Source organism: Colletotrichum chrysophilum (genome assembly GCF_026319265.1).
Source record: "Colletotrichum chrysophilum strain AFK26 chromosome Unknown scaffold_62, whole genome shotgun sequence".
Lineage (NCBI taxonomy): Eukaryota > Fungi > Ascomycota > Sordariomycetes > Glomerellales > Glomerellaceae > Colletotrichum > Colletotrichum chrysophilum.
This window is the reverse complement of record NW_026517349.1, coordinates 25,985-42,164: the sequence shown is the minus strand read 5'-3', so window position 1 is coordinate 42,164 and position 16,180 is coordinate 25,985. Positions and strand designations below refer to the sequence as shown.

At 50.5% G+C, this 16,180-nt stretch overlaps 4 protein-coding genes across 4 annotated transcripts; 1 reads left to right on the top strand and 3 right to left on the bottom strand.

Annotated features, from left to right (window-relative positions):
- Window positions 1-1,424: 1,424 nt before the first annotated feature.
- COL26b_007565 (uncharacterized protein) lies at window positions 1,425-2,594 on the bottom strand (the record flags this gene model as incomplete). Its single annotated transcript, XM_053180351.1, has 2 exons — window positions 1,425-2,333; window positions 2,388-2,594. 2 exons carry the CDS (start codon window positions 2,592-2,594, stop codon window positions 1,425-1,427), a joined length of 1,116 nt encoding a protein of 371 aa, XP_053035647.1.
- Window positions 2,595-4,867: 2,273 nt separating this feature from the next.
- Window positions 4,868-6,583, bottom strand: COL26b_007564 (uncharacterized protein; the record flags this gene model as incomplete). The annotated part of the gene is made up of 1 exon (XM_053180350.1): window positions 4,868-6,583. One exon carries the CDS (start codon window positions 6,581-6,583, stop codon window positions 4,868-4,870), a length of 1,716 nt encoding a protein of 571 aa, XP_053035646.1.
- Window positions 6,584-11,608: 5,025 nt separating this feature from the next.
- On the bottom strand, window positions 11,609-12,645 carry COL26b_007563 (uncharacterized protein; the record flags this gene model as incomplete). Its single annotated transcript, XM_053180349.1, has 3 exons — window positions 11,609-11,816; window positions 11,871-12,194; window positions 12,389-12,645. 3 exons carry the CDS (start codon window positions 12,643-12,645, stop codon window positions 11,609-11,611), a joined length of 789 nt encoding a protein of 262 aa, XP_053035645.1.
- Window positions 12,646-13,321: 676 nt separating this feature from the next.
- Window positions 13,322-15,656, top strand: COL26b_007562 (uncharacterized protein; the record flags this gene model as incomplete). Its single annotated transcript, XM_053180348.1, has 3 exons — window positions 13,322-13,679; window positions 13,739-14,739; window positions 14,955-15,656. The coding sequence occupies 3 exons, from the start codon at window positions 13,322-13,324 to the stop codon at window positions 15,654-15,656; spliced, it is 2,061 nt and encodes a 686-aa protein (XP_053035644.1).
- Window positions 15,657-16,180: the final 524 nt, after the last annotated feature.

Sequence of the window (16,180 nt, the reverse complement as noted above, 5' to 3'; positions counted from 1 at the left end):
AGGCTGCGTGATGAGAAAATTGTGGAGGATTCTTCGATGACGATAGGCTCAGTTGCTTGGAAATGCTACCCAGTCAAGATGATATCTGTCGAAGGAATCGGGCATTTAATAATGAGGTAGAAATCCTTGATAAAATTCAATGGGATAACAAAACATTGCAAACGAGTTCCCAACGTACTATGCTGAAACAGTGTAGCGCCCGCAGAGTTGCAAAAAGTCCAATAGTTGATGTCTGATCAGTGACACAAGGACGCCGGCATGACGACACTCTTGTTCTATCACGAGTGCGGGGGTTAATGCGAACCTGCTAATGAGACTTACCTCTACGTAGTAACATAATACTTGGACGTGCCTGTCGGTCACTTAGAGAGCTCGCCCGTCTCTAATGCATTCGTCGGTATTAGTATCCCGCTGCCCATGTACACAAATGCAAGAAAACCGACCTTTCCATGTCAAAAACCTGTCTGCTTATGTGCCAACTTTACTCAAAGTCTTCTCAATCATAGCCTGAGGGCATCACCGATCTGCAGAAACACATCATCATGAGCTTCGAGGCCAGTCAAGCAGCGTCGATGAGATCACTCTTGCCAGACTGGGAGACCTCAAGTGCCTCATAGCCGTCTTGGACGAAACTTTGCGTATCTACCCTCCCGCCAATAGCAACCACCCCCGTTTGCTTCCTCCGGAGGGTGCTACAATTTGTTGTCGATTCGTTCCCGGAGGCCCTTTGATTGGTATTGGTCATTATTCTTGTTTCCGCCCAAGTAGCAACCTCGCTGATCCTGACGACGTCGTGCATGAGAGGTAGCCCAGCGAGGATATCAAGTATGCCAGTGATAGAAGGGAGGCCTTGCAACCTTTTGGTATCGGAACTCGCAGCTACATTGGAAAGAAGTACCGTAAGTCGTAAAATGACCTTGAGACGAGTTAGAAACCTGTAGCTGACACATATGCCAGTCTCGCATACAACGAGATGCGTCTCGTATTTGCTACCTTGATGTTCGAATTTGAGATCAAGCTGCTTGAAGAGTCCTCGACGTGGGAAAGACAACAAGTGTCTTATAACTTGGTTCAAAAAGCCTCTTATGGCTGGGCTACATCGGGCGAAGGTAGCTAGACGCAAGGCAGAGGTGTAACACTAAGACATAGTCATGAGGAGAGAAAATTGGGCCGCCGATGGATTGATTGAAATCAACTAGATTGGCTCCAGTCTCAGGGCAGTGCTCATATTAAGACTCCAGCAATTTGTACTTCACGAGACCATTAGCGAGAACGAAACTGTGCTTCGTTCATCGAACAAAGCACTTTGAACTATGTGATAATGCCTATGGAGATGCCCAAAATCATTGTAAGCTATATCCTGTGATGATTACAGCCCCGATAGTAGACCAGTTGGCACCATAAAACCCAATACACAATGCAAATCAGATCAGAATGGCCATGCCTTGAGCGTTCTTCCCAACCCCCATATTCTGCAACTGGAGATGCTGTATTTGTTTCTTTTGAACTGTATCAAGAACCATTACAGCTGCACTGGTGGTACCGTTTCCTGGAGCTAGCGCGTAGACGAAGTTGCCGGCAGCTTTGAGATCAATGAGACCCTGGTCGCCGTTAGAGCTGAGATCGACGATGTTCTTGACACTTGCATCCGTCAAAGACATCTCCACCACTCTGTTTAAACCCACATCCGTGACGAAGGCTGAGTTTGATGCCTTGGAGAAGGTGCCCCAGCAGGTAGCCTTTTGTCCGTCAATGACACCCTTCGCCTTGACCGTGGCGAGTTTGGAACTTTGATCAACGGATAAAACAGCAGCACCAAATGATGCATCTGTGACAAACACGTTGTTAGACTCGGGAATGTTGAATGATCCGAATAGAACAGCTGTTCCAGCCGGCGAAGAGCGTTGTGGTTGCTCAGCTACTGCTGCGTGGCCAGCCATTTGGCCCACTTGATAGGAAGCAAAGAAGCCGGTGTTGTTCTTGACCGGATCACCCTTCACCGTAGCATACAAGCTTTTCTGATCGTCAGAGAAGAAGACTTGAGAAATAGTGTTGGTTGGTCCGACTGGCGGGGTAGTTTGATTCAATGTTATGGCGCGGAGACTGTCCATTGGGCCCATGCCAGAGTCGGAAAACGATGCGCACGAGATTCCAGCCTTCGCACCAGTAGTCCCAACGCAAATGAGGTGGTTTCTCTCTGAAGCAGCGACCGTGTTGGGAAATTCGCCAGGGACAGTAGCTGGCTGCCCGATCATTGTGAGTTTCGTCGGGCTAGCTGGGTCGATCTTGAACATGACAATAGTATTGGACCCAGCATTGATAGTGAATAGATACTGCAAGATGTGAAGTCAGACCATGAAAGCACTTCGAACTCACAGCATACTCACGTTTCCAGCTAATGCTACAGCAGACTGAGAGACCAGCCCATCAGGCGCAGCTGGTTGATTTGTCATGCCATTGACAGAGGACATACCAGAGCCACGAGTGGAGGTAATGGTCCCTTCAGACAATTGCCCGTCTGATCCAATCGGCAGAGCGACAATGGCATTGGCTTGGTCATTGGTGATGAAATAGGCTGCTCTGCCGGATTGCATCTTGCCGTTGGCGCGATCAGGAATCCTGCATGCTCTGGATGCAGCCACAGACACCAGTCCAAGCAGGCAGAATGCAAGCATCGGTGATCTCAAGTACATGATTGAATGATTTGATGGTGGGAATGACGATAGAAGAAATCGAGGGCCTGTACTCGGAAAAGGTAGGAGATGATTTAAACAGTGATTTAGGGAATGATCTGGACAATGAACACACTTGGGCAACATCTCGTACTTATAGAATCCATCCATTTCCGTTCTAGATCTGATAAACCAGCTAATACTTATCACAAATTCTCGTCCAGAAGCCGCAGTGGTTGAAATGAAGAACATAACTCGTGTAATCGAGATTTCCCTTTTCGGACAAGACGATTCCAGAGCGCGGGTTGGATTGAAGGATTCTGACTAAACTGGTTGGCTTAGACTGTCCAGCCTTCCTTGTGAATGGAGACGGTGTCGCGGATCGTAGTATCAGCTTCGTCTGATCCATTTGGGGGAGCTAACCACAAGAGGAAACTCTGATATTCTCATCGCGCTAGATGAAACAATGAAAGCTGCTTGATTTTCGGCTGAACTGCCGAAGCCACCCACAGACTCCAAACCTTGAATTTGGGTAGCCTCTACCCCTTGCTTACACGGTGTTCCTCACACGGACGTAGTTCAGGGCATATTTATCCCTCTGTCCCGCGGATGCTATAGAAGCCTGCCACACTGTACGTTTGATTTCTCACAACACGAAGCGACCAGACCTTCCAAAAGATCGAACCATGAGCAGCAAAATCTTCAAAATCTTCAATCCGGGAGGTCAGTGCCAAATTTGCGCGAGTGCTATCTAGAATCGCGAACATCTAGTACCTAGCTTCAACTCAATTAACATACCTTTTGCAGCCCCAAAGGAAGACCCCGTACAAAAACGTCGAGCACAACTTCGGCGTGCTCAGAAGTACGATAACCAATATCTCTAGTGAGATCACGAAGGGAAGTGCTGAATGAAGCTGCAGATCGTATCGTGATCGGAAGGAAATCTATACAAAGTCATTGGAAAAGGAAGTCGCACAGACGAAAACTCGAGAAGCCGAACTTACTCGTCAATGCGAGCAATATTGTGTTACAATTCGACAACTCACGCAGATGTTACGGCATCATGGAGTCGATCTTTCCAACGACTTGGAGCTTGATCCTACCTACGGACAACATCTCTCGCATACTCCGCTGCTCAATCAGCTCTCTCCACCATGGACACCAGAGGAGTCAATCTCCCCACAGCCGGCGCAGAACGACACGGATGTTTTACAGGCGATAGATGCTCATCGATCTCCAATTCAATTCTTGTCAAACGAAGAAAGCCAAGCCAGTGCAGTCCAAGGCCCGCCCGTCTCGCACGTCAACGAATGGCCTTCATGGAATATGTCCTTTAAGGATGTTACAAGACAACCTTCACCACTTGTGCCTCCTGCCGCTCGTTTATGTGGGCTTGACCACACATTGGTTGGAATGGACTTTGTCCTGACGTAAGATTTCAGAGTTTTCGTTCGGGGTTGAGTTCGTGACTGATCTTTCACCTCAGCATTGAGAATCCTTGTCTCGGGCACCTTCATGGCGATCTAGGCAATCCACATAAGCCGACAGGTCACGCTTTGACAATTTCGGCACAGCTATTCTCCATCACAGGCACGTCAGCGGAGATTCCCAATCATATGGGTTTACCGCCCTACGAAAAAGCCCCAAAAGAGCTTCTCAATCGTTTGTTGGATCTATCGTCATCGCTATGCCCGGAAGACGAAATCACGCCGACTCAAGCTTGGGAATACATCCGTGCTCAGACGAATTTCGGTGGTCTTGAACTGTACAAATTCCAGGCTCTCGCTGGGAAACTACGGGAGGCAGTGAAGTGCCACGGGTATTTTGGTTCTGCTGCATGCCGCCATATCATGATGCTGACTGTGGTGACAGTTTTGGAGCGGTTATCGATCGAGCGCTCTTCGAAAGTTTAGTGCACAATGTGTTCATCAAGTAACATTGATGTAGCTGGATAAAGCGGCTCACCTGCCATTTGTTCCAACGTGGATACACCATACACGAGCAAGAGAGCCATCCGCCGCTTTTTGCCAGAAACAATCATCGGGAGACATCAAATGCGCATTGCGCAGCTTGAATAAATGGACGCAAGGCACTTTGAAAGCGTCGTCGTAGAAGAATTAGATTTGGTACTTTTATTCATGCCGGTATCCTCATCGTCTCTTCCATCCACCACAGTGATGATGTTGTCAGATTACTCATGCGACCATTTCTGATTCATGCTTCTTGTTCTTCCCAAATAGCTTGCGAATACTACCCCGAAACGAGCTCGGTGGGTCGGTAAACTGTGCCTCGTATGCGTCAATGATAGGCTTATCCCAGATAAGATCCGCCTCGGCAGCAGGAACAAAGCGTGTTCTCTTGTACAGCTTCCAAGCCGAGAAAGTGATGATGCCCACGAAGATCATCGTGTAGTAAGAGAAGAAGGTCAGGGTATCCCAATGGCCCGGTAGGAAGGTAGCGTAGCCGAAGCAGGTGACCATGAATGTCATCCACACGATTCCAATGTAGGCGCAGTAAGGCTGGAAGTACCCATAGTATGGCAGATTTCTCCGGATGATGCCTTGGGCATTGCAGGCTCTGTAGAAGAACACATAAACTACACAAATGATGACATAGTTGAGAAGCTGCGCGGCCTGCGTCAAACTTTGCAACATTGTCACGACCTTTGCCGTATTGTTTGAAACCTGCAAGAATGACAACAATGGAAATAGCATTACCAGCGCGAAAGCCCAGATGGGAATGCCATTCTTGAGACACTTCTTGAAGATGGGCGGTGCCTGGCCATCGAGGGCAAGACCGTAGAGACTGCGCATAGCGCAGTAGGTGTAGGCATTGCCGGCGCTGAATATACTTGTGCAAAGAAGGGCGTTGATGATATGAGGAAGGACGTCAATGCCCATGTTCTTCAGAGCAATGACGTAGGGCGAGCCATCAGCGGTTCCGGCGCCAGCGTTTTCGAGCTTTGGGTCGTTGTAGGGCACTACAATGCCAATGGCGATGGCGCTGCCGATGAAGAAAATACCGAAACGCCAGTATACCGTCTTGAAACCTTGCTTCAGGTAGATACGAGGCCTCTGGGCCTCGCCAGCCACCATGGAAATGTATTCGGGGCCGACGACCGTAAATCCAGCGGAGAAGATGGAGGCTAGCAGGCCTTGGAAACGGCCAAGATCGCCGGTATTGATGTACTCAGCGAAAGCTCCCGGGTTCTTCCAAGTTCTGAAGCCATAGGCATCGTGTTGAGGGTTACCGCCGACCATGGTTATGAAGGTGAAGGAGAACGCCATTGCGATGAGCAAAAGCTTACCGCTAGCCAGCCAAAATTCTGCTTCGCCGAAGTACTTGACGGCAACGACATTGAGCAGTCCGTAGAGGACGATGCAAGCAACGCAGACTGCAGCTGCAGGAATGTCGTCACGCCAGAAGGTTAGAATCAAGTTGAGCGCAGAGATCTCGAACGGAATGAGGAATGCTTCATAAAGGAAGAAGTTCCAACCCGCCATGAAACCGAGGGCTTCGTCCACCCACTTGCCGGCATATCGAATAAACGATCCAGTGATTGGCATGTAAACACACATCTCGGCCATACAGTTGTTGACAAGGCCGACCATGACAGAATGAAGCGTGTAGCCGATGAGCAGGCTGGCCGGGCCTCCGCGCTGTAGGCCGGTACCAATGCTAACGAATAGAGCAGTACCAATCGAGCCACCAATAGCGATAAGCTGAATGTGTCGGTTCGTCAAGTGTCGCTGGAGCTGGTCGACATTCTGGCTGCTGACATGAACCTCTCCGCTCTGGCGGAAGGAGTTGGAGATCGAACCGCGCTTCTCGTTGGGTGCGCTGTCGTCGCTTCGTGTGTTGGTCCGGTTTAGAGCGCTAATGGCGCCTTTGTCCTCGCTTGCTGCCGCCATGATGGGCGCAAGAGAGATTCAAACCGTCGAGGCAGTGTTATGGGGCAGAAGAAGATGTGTGAAGTCAGGACATGTGGCTCGAGGAAGGTAATGCGATGTAAGCAGGAGTCCAATTGGCGCAGACGCAGTGTGGTTGAAGCTCGGGGGGGTTGAAGGGAATTAGGGATGGCAAGATATAAGAACACCGCAGATAAAACAGGGAGATAGCAGGGAAAGCAAGAGTAACCAGGCACGGGGGATACACGGCGAGACGGTCGGAACGGGGAGGGCTCAACGGCCAACGGGGGCTCCAGTCTCCAGCATACGGTCCCGCGCGGTGGTCCACTCGTTCGGTCCACTCAGGGTCCCTCGAGCACCTTTGGAGAAGCGAGATGGCCAACCAGAAGGCACGCAAACACGAGCACGCAGGGAACAGGTATGTAGTGTACTGACAATCTTGCAACATGGCACTTCACATACGCTGCCCGGCGTTGTTGCAATGTACTTCTACGGAAACCCAGCCCTTTCAGCCAGCGGGGACAGTGAGCTAAGCTGGGAATAGCTTGATAACACGGGCATGGGTAGCGAGCGTCGGGGGTTGACAAGGACACGCAAGGAGGGATGAGGGACGAGGGATGATGGGTCGCATTTAGCTGCGCCATTGGCGAAAGCGCGGGCAGGCGGAATATGCCAAGTCCAGCTTGTAATGGACCGCTCTGGATACGCAGGCACAATTCCAACCATTAAAGATATGTGGGCTGACGTGCCTTTGACCCTGTACCCGATTCATTCGCACCAACCCGTTTCTCTTCTTGTAGACTGGAGTGCGCCGTAGAGTTTCACCTACCCCACACCACATCGTCATCTTCCAGGGTTGCCTGGCGTTTCCAACAGGCGCTACAAGCGACGTGATTGCACAATCTCAGGTCTGGAGTCGGCGGTGTCATTTGCCGTTGCGACCATTGGACTTTGCTCCATTTGACTGGCGGGCTTCTCCAGGCACCACGTGTAGTAGGTACTAAAGCGAATAGCCGTCGGGTAGTAATACTGAGTTCGCCCGCTTGTTTCATGCGAGGTATCAGCGGGGCCCTAAATAGCCAGTGAAAGTTGATCGCGTTTGGGAATCTCCCATTCACTAGTTGTGAGTATCGACAATGCGATGTTGAACGTTGGCAAGAAGCCCAATCGCGGTATCTGGTGTAGATGTCATGAACTACACAGCCACTGTGCCTCCAAATAGGTGCCACATCGCTGTTCGTTGGACCGGACTGACGCGCGGGCAGGCGGGATGACCTGCTCAACGCGCCAACATTCATGAATAGGTCTCGACTGCGCGACTTTCTACACGAGCCACCGGATTGGATGACACGCACGGGGGTGGAGGCAAGCTGATGAACCTCTACTGATCCCATGTTTAGGGATGGTGTGGCGATGTCTGAGCGGTGTGCTACCGGTCGCAACCCGCTGATAATGGATGAAGGTACAAACTCTGCGTCTGTATCCGCACAATCGAGGGAAGTGCATTTGTTGACATTGCACTCGGCATCCCGCTGCCTAGTCCTCGTTTGCAGCGACTGGTCGTAGAGGTATCCCATCAAAATATGTTGCAATCCTCGCCTGCCTGTCTGCAGCCTTGCTCACGCTGAGATCCATGCCGTGCTGCCGTAAGTGGGGGACCGCCGTCTCCGTAGTGTGTGTGTGCATGTGGCCAGCCAACCAGCCTGAAATTGTACTCCACAAAGACTGCTTTCAGCTCTTGAGAGTTGGCGAGGAATTGGCGAAGAAAAAACAAAGACAAGATAGCATGTCAAAAGTAGACGCGTGTAGTCTGATAGTCGTCTCCGAAGTTGAGATAAAGATGAGGCTAGGATCGCCTGAGAGCCCGAGATAAGTGCGAGCTTCTGTAGTTCTAACAGCCGACGAGCATGCGTTATTCGATAAGCTGGTGAGTACATGCATTGCGGCTCGGAGCACATGGCAGCGCCTCCCGAAGCCGAAACGATGAATACAGCCGCCTTACCCTTCTAGGTACATGCAGGCGCCGTATCGGACTAACAATCCGAGTGATTCTTTCCGGCCCATGATGACGCGGTATCTCTTTTCCTATTCTTGTCGATAATTCCCTGAGCTTCCAACTTCCCAAAACAAATGCACCTCATGGATGGAGCATCGACACCACAAGTCCTGATTCCTCCCTGTAATCTAGTGCGACGAGTGCTGCCACTCCTTGTCTTGCCTGTGTGTGCAGATAGGGTGACTCCGTTGGCCCCCTGCACTTCGGATTGGCCCTTGATGACGGCAGTAGCTAGCGAGGCAGCTCAAGGCGGACCAAGACCCCAGACAGGTGCTGTCTCTCCGGCAAGAAAGTCAATTACCTCCAAAGCCTCGTTCAGCTGCGGCGCAATCAAAGTCACGCGACGTACATGCGATGATGGTCTTGGGTCGCCACCCGCGGCGAAGGAATGAGGCAGTGAAACCTGTGCGCCAGCGCGGCGACCGTATGCACTGAGAATCATTGATACGGAATGCCTGTTATGGAATCTGCCTCACGCGAAAATTGGGAGCTGTCCGTCCCGTAAGAAACTGCCTGTGTAGACCGCGCACCTTGAAGAAGCCGCTGGCAAACAGGAACAATGCATCGTTTCAACGTCCTCACGCCTGACCTCCACCCCCGCTAATCCTCTTCTCATAACTGTGCCTCCACCCGTCGATGCTGAGCGTGGAGCTGAAAACGCGGGAAGGGGTGGGGAAGCCGGATGTAGAGTACAAACATGCTGACCAGCCTGGCTACAACATGCACTAGCGCAGCACAATAGTCTGGGGAAATCTATCAATGACGTCAGTAGTCAAGGAGCAGCTGGTTTATTTTACGTAAAGAATCAATATCTTCGTTGTTCTGGAGAGTAGCATGCAAAAGTTGAAGAATACATATCTGGGAATGGCCCAGGCCCGAATTTGGGGGACATTATCAGTTGTGGGGCCGTCCGAAGTCTCTTTTGCTGCCGTGCGCCAAAGGTCGGCTTTCACGGCGTGCTATGCCGACCGATCTGACAGCTGCCTTCCTGATAAAAGAGTCACGTGGTCGGAGTACGGAGCCAAGTCCGACAGTAAACAGCCCTCCAGGCGCTGTCAAGAAAGCTTGATGATAGTAGCTAAAGTATGGATGCTACGGATAATTCACATGGGCAACAGCACATCAGTTCTCACACCGGACTCTGACACAGCCCGGCCGGTCTATGTTCCAGGAAATCTGGGGTTTATCACAACAACACGTCCAATCGGACATGGCATATTCCAAATACGCTGACGACGGAAGCGGTCCCTGTCCGACTGCCCTGGTCATCCTTCGCTTGTTAAGGGGCCTTCATGATACTAACAACAAGCTATCTTGTGCATGACTGGTGACTTAAAGCCTAAGCATCGGAGATGGCTCGTTGATTTCTCGTCTTTGCTGCCACACACTAATCATACGGAGTTGCAAAGACCGAGCCGATGACTTGCACACCACCACTTGGTATCACCGTGACTCGGCAACATCATGACCCACCAAAACTGTTCGAAGCTAAACGTAGGAGACCGTCGGCAACCTGCCATTGCCAACATTCTTTGGGTTCCAGGCTGGCTTCTCGGTTTGGCCGCCAACCCCTAGCGCGGCCGAGCCTGGTTGAATCAAGTGTTGTTCTCCAGCCCCTGGCTGCATTCCGGCAGACCCGAGTGGACATCGCACTTCTAATCAGGGCGCGGGCGATTATTTTTCACTTAGCTATCGTCGACGAAGTCTGATCCATCTATTCAAAGGCGGGGCCACACGTCTCCGAGACTGTAGGCCGGACCGAGACCATGACCGGCAAGCAGAAGACGCAAAAAAGCAGAGATAATCTCCAAAACCCGTGTCCTGAATTAGAGCGGTGAAGTGACGACGTGGTCTTTTAGCTAGTTTGGCATGGTTGTGTAGGCCACGCCCTTCGCATGAAGCGAAGAAGGGAAGATCTCAGCCGACATTGTCTGTAGAATCGGCCCCCAATCCAAGAAGGAGGAGATAATCATGAGTTTAGCAATGCAGCGTAGATACTGAAGAACTTCACAGCAAAGGTTCATTCCAAACCTCAAGAAGTTAGTAACGCAACGGAAACTGATTTATCAGGATTGTCTGACCTCATACGGTGTTAGGTTTTCATCCTCCCACAAGGGGTTTTACCTATTGGTGATACTTCAATGAATAGCCGGGCGCGTAATAACGAGACTAGTTTTCTTGTGCTCAGCTCTTTCCTGGTAGGATGAAGCCTTGTTCTCTGAATTGAAGCCCCTCCAAGGTCAATCTATGCCTGTGGAATTACTGAGCAGACGACTAGAGATGAGTCGGCAGCTGTAAGCCTGGTCCAAAGACGTGTGTATAAGCAGAGCCATGACCGTAGAGAATAGGCGTCTGCTATCTATGGTAGGTAGAATCAGTACTAAAGGGTGCGGGAAAATGTGGGAGAAATGTTTTGGAGTAGATTGAAGTTAAGAAAGGGGTCCACAGCTTTTAACATGATTGCGTTCGAAAGGTCAGTTCCGCATACGAGCAGGAGGTGCCGAGCACCTTTTGTTTCAACAACGGTCGGGAATTGAAGCAAAGGATGTCGATTTGGCAATAATGAAGTTCAAGACAAAGGCGGATTCCGTTTACGCCAGTACTGATGTCGGCAGCATAGAGTCGCAATTTTTAGCACAGCCCAATCGCACCAATTATTCCAATCTCGACAGCCAGTTCAACTCAGTGAAATAAGTGAACGAGGCCTTGGCGCAGCACGCAAAACGGCTGAATACTTGACACAAGAGATGGATAACGTGCGGAATGCCATTGTTTCGGTCGCTGCGCATCCCATGAACTACTACCGAGATATCAAAACAGGCACTTTAACATAAATGAAAATAAGTAGATCAGTTTTGGACCTGTCATCTCACCAAAAGAAAAAAAAGGACACATGGCAATTGATCTGAACTTGGTACGAAGCTGAGATGCTGATCGTTGATGCCATCTTGGCCCATATTATTAACTCTACTCTACATCAGCCTGCCAGCATGGATGCCTCCGGTTATCAAAATATCATCTGAGGTGTGATAGGCGCTCGCGTTTGACAGCAGGTACACCACAGGAACCTTTAGATCAGTGCGATCACCCATTCGCCGCATGGGTGGCTCTGTGTTCATGATTTCTCCAAGATGGGGATAACGATTACACAAGTCCAGCGTCATGTCAGTCGCCATGTATCTATGCACCATGTTAGTGTTAACTTCTGAAAACTCAGACTAATATATAACAGACCCTGGAGAGATGCTGTTGACACGGATGCCGCTCGCAGCAAGCTCGACACCGAGAGCTTTGGCCAAGGCAACCACTGCACCCTTACTGCAGCAGTAGTCACTGGTTGTCTGGCCTTTGCTAGCGACGTACGCAGCAATTGATGCTATCATGACGATGGAGCCTCCGCGGGGGTTGAAATCAGTTGGCTCTTGGCTAGCCATCTGTGCAGCTGCTAGCTGCGCGGCATAGTAAGTGCCGAGGACATTGATGTTCATGCATTTGGCCACGGACTCGGGGCTTCTTTGCAAGAACGGCTCGTCGGGACAAATGCCAGCGGCAGTGACACTGCGATGCGTTAGACCCAGAGAAGCTCAAATATTGGACCAAGGATGACTCACAGCCCATCGATTCGACCGAAGTCTTTGACAATATTGCTGAATGTCTCTTTCAAAATATCGTAATTTGTGACGTCGCTCCTTGTGGTGGAGAGGCCTAGTCAGCCACGTAAATTTGCGCCACAAGCCGCAAATAATGCCTACCTGTAGTACTTGATCTTGACTTCGTGCTCTTGCTCGATTCGATAAAAGTGATCATGGGGCTCTTGGGCTGCATCAAGAATGGCGATGTTACCTCCTACTTCGGCGACTGCTAACGCAAACGCTAGCCCGAGTCCGCGAGCGCCGCCTGTGATTACAACGGTTCGCCCTTTGAGAGACAGAAGATCGTGCACCGAGTTGCTCAAGTACCGGTTGACATCCGCCTTAGGCTGAGGCGCATTAACGATGCTAGAAGCCATATTCTTGTATCGGGAGAGAAGTTATACAAGTTGGTTGCGAGGTCGAGACAACGGGTCGAAGTCGATGTTTGCTTCTGAGTCAAGAGGAATGCTGCGACTATGTAGGAGAGAACACGTACATTAAGTTTTCATTTCAATCTTAATGGAAGGATCAGTTTAGGAGCTCAAACCATGTGCTTGAAGATTGGGCTGACATGGCACCCTCCGGACCCGAATCCCGCAATCATTTTCACAAGACACATGATCAATTCCATCCGGCATTATTGAGCCGTTCTGTGATCGGAAGTGCAATGATTGGCATCAAATAAAAATGAGATCATGCAGAGTAATAGCGCTTGATCCGATTTCCGCATGGAAATTCTTCATTCCAGGTTGTGGCCGGACATTGAGTCCCGATGCTCACAGCCACGGATTTGATGGCCGAGCGCCCCACAAAAGCCGGGTGCCGGCCGAGGACTAGCCATCATCAACCCGACAAACGGGAAGCACCTCGGCGGCAAAATGGGGTGATGACATTGACTATAACAAAGCCTCAAAGAAAATTGACTGCCACACGCGCAGCTCTGTTTGTCGAAAATCCTCCCTTCACTGGTTGAACGAGAAAAACACCTCACCGCGTCGCCGTTTCAGTTCAATCGAGGTAGATATCGCGCAACATTGTACAACACGCCCAAATATGCCTCCATCAGAGAATCAGTGCAGCTTTCACATCGAGAGTGTCTCCTCAGGCTCAGGGCAGCAGCCATTCCTTAACGGAGACAAACCAAGCTTTGTGCCACCGCCACCTGCCCTCGGCCTCAACGGACATATCGATGGCCAATTGAAAGGCTGGAGAGAGACTTTGAACGACGACGACTTTGCCGTGCTTGCTCTGCGAAACTTGATCTTCGATATCTGCAATCAAAATGGAGGCGGCCACGGGGGATCAGCCATTGGCATGGCGGCCATCGGGGTAGCCCTGTACAAACATGTCATGCGTTACAACCCCAACAACCCCAGCTGGTTTGACAGAGACCGATTTGTGCTTTCAAACGGTAAGGAATTGGAATTATTTGGCGTCTATAGCTGTACTGGAGCTGACAAAACAGTCAAGGCCACACCGCCATGTTTCTTTATGCACTCAATTATTTGGTTGGATATGACAACTTTTCCATGGACGAGATCAGAGGATATGGAAGTGCCAAAACAAACGGCTACAAGACAATTTGCCACGCGCACCCTGAAATCGAAGTTCCTGGAGTGGAAGTCACGACAGGCCCCTTGGGCCAAGGCATCGCCAATGCTGTCGGCCTCGCCATCGCATCTAAACATCTCGCGGCGCGCTACAATCAACCAGGACTTGATGTCGTGCAATCGAGAATATACTGCATGACTGGTGACGGGTGCCTCATGGAGGGGGTTGCTCTCGAGGCTATCTCCCTTGCTGGTAGTATGCAGCTCGACAACTTGGTACTGATTTACGACAATAACCAAGTAACCTGCGACGGACCGCTTGACTGGATCAACAATGAGGATGTCAATGCAAAGATGCGCGCCTCGGGATGGCATGTTTTGGAGATCGCCGATGGCAACCACGATGTTAGTGCAGTGGTCTCAGCGCTCAGATTCGCAAAGTCGTTGAAAGGCAAGCCCGTCTTTATCAACATACGGACAGTCATCGGCCTGGGTACCAATGTCGCTGGTACTTTCAAGGCTCATCATGGTGCATTTGATGCCGAAAGTGTGGCCTTGTCGAAGCGCTTAGCTGGACAAGACCCAACAGCTACGCACCAAGTCCCACAACCGTCTCTGGACTACTTTCGCGAGCGAAAGACGCGCGGAAAGGAGCTTGAAGAAGAGTGGAACAGCATGTTACAGAAGTATGCATCGGCGTACCCGGAGAAGTCATTGGAGTTCCATGGAGCCAGAAATGGCGACCGCGGGACTGAAGCACCTCAAATGCTCAGTGAAATCGAGGCAGGCCAATTCGAGGGGCTAGCAACTCGTGAGGTCAACGGTGTTCTTCTGGAAAAGCTCTGGAAATCCTGCCCGACTTTATTTGGCGGGGGCGCCGATCTCGTCAACTCAAACAAGGTCCCTTACCTCGAAGCCGATGTATGCCACCCGTCTGTCAGCTATGCAGGGCGTTACATTCGATACGGAATTCGCGAGCATGCAATGGCAGCAATCTCCAACGGACTGGCTGCATATGGGCCTGGCACGCTTTTGCCAATTACTGCAACATTCTTCATGTTTTATCTCTATGTAAGCTCCTGACTGTCCTTTCGTTATTTGTTCGACATGGCGAAGAGCTGACACAACATCGCCAGGCCGCGCCTGGCGTCCGCATGGGGTCCTTGAGCCATTTACCGGTCATTCACATCGCCACTCACGATTCATTCGCCGAGGGACAAAACGGCCCAACCCATCAACCAGTTGAGATCGATTCCTTGTATCGCGCGATGCCTAATCTTGCGTACATCAGGCCTTGCGATGCGGAGGAAACAATCGGGTCTTGGATGCTCGCATTGAACAACCGCGAGGGCCCAACGATGTTATCCCTAGGAAGAGATCCGACTGGCGCAGTGCCGTCGACTGATCGATTTAAGGTCGCGAAAGGGGCATATGTCATCGAAGATGTGGCTGGAGCCAAGCTCACTCTGGCCAGTTGCGGTACAAATCTCCATTATGCCGTCGAGGCCGCGAAAACGCTATCTACTTGTGGCGTTCCAACTCGTGTTGTCAGCTGTCCCAGCTTCACCCACTTTGATCAACAGAGTAAGCAGTATCGCCGCAGCGTTTTCCCTACGGACGGTACTCCGATTGTGAGTGTGGAAGAATACGTTGCAACGACATGGGCAAGATACGTCACAGCGAGTATCAGCATGGTTTCTTACGGGTACTCCGCCTCTAACCCCAGCAACTATGATCGTTTCGAACTGGATTCCAAGGGCATTGTGAAGCGTGTGCGAAGATACTTGGATGATCTGGGGGAGGAAAATGCGAGAATGGCAGGATGGAGGCAAATCTGAAGTAGACAAATGTAGTTGAACTTGTACCGTTCTTCAATAGACGTACATAAACCCGCGGTTACGATTAGGCCTTCAAAATCAAACTTTCATGACACATGAACTATCAAGATGGAACGTATCTGGTTCTGCGAAGAAGACTGCAATCACGTATTTTCTGACAAGCAATAACACAACACGGGAAACAGAGATAGCATATTAAATCTATGGTAAAAATCCATCGGTAAGACAATCTCATCGTTCTAGATTGTTCATTGAAGATGTAACCAAAGCCAAAGATCATCGTGCAAACTACGATTTGACGAGGAGTGTGCCAAAAGATGCATCAGACGTGGGGTCCAGAAGTAGCGGGAGGTGATTCGCTGGGCTACGTTTTCTTGCGGCTCAATAAGATCAACTTATCCAAGATCCACTATGCGAGTGACGTGAGTCTCGGGGCTAGGATTGCGTACGTTGTGGGGCTTGTCCAGACACTGTCGGTCGGATTTCATGGAGGCACCGCTGTCGGAACGAGAATTCCGAACCAT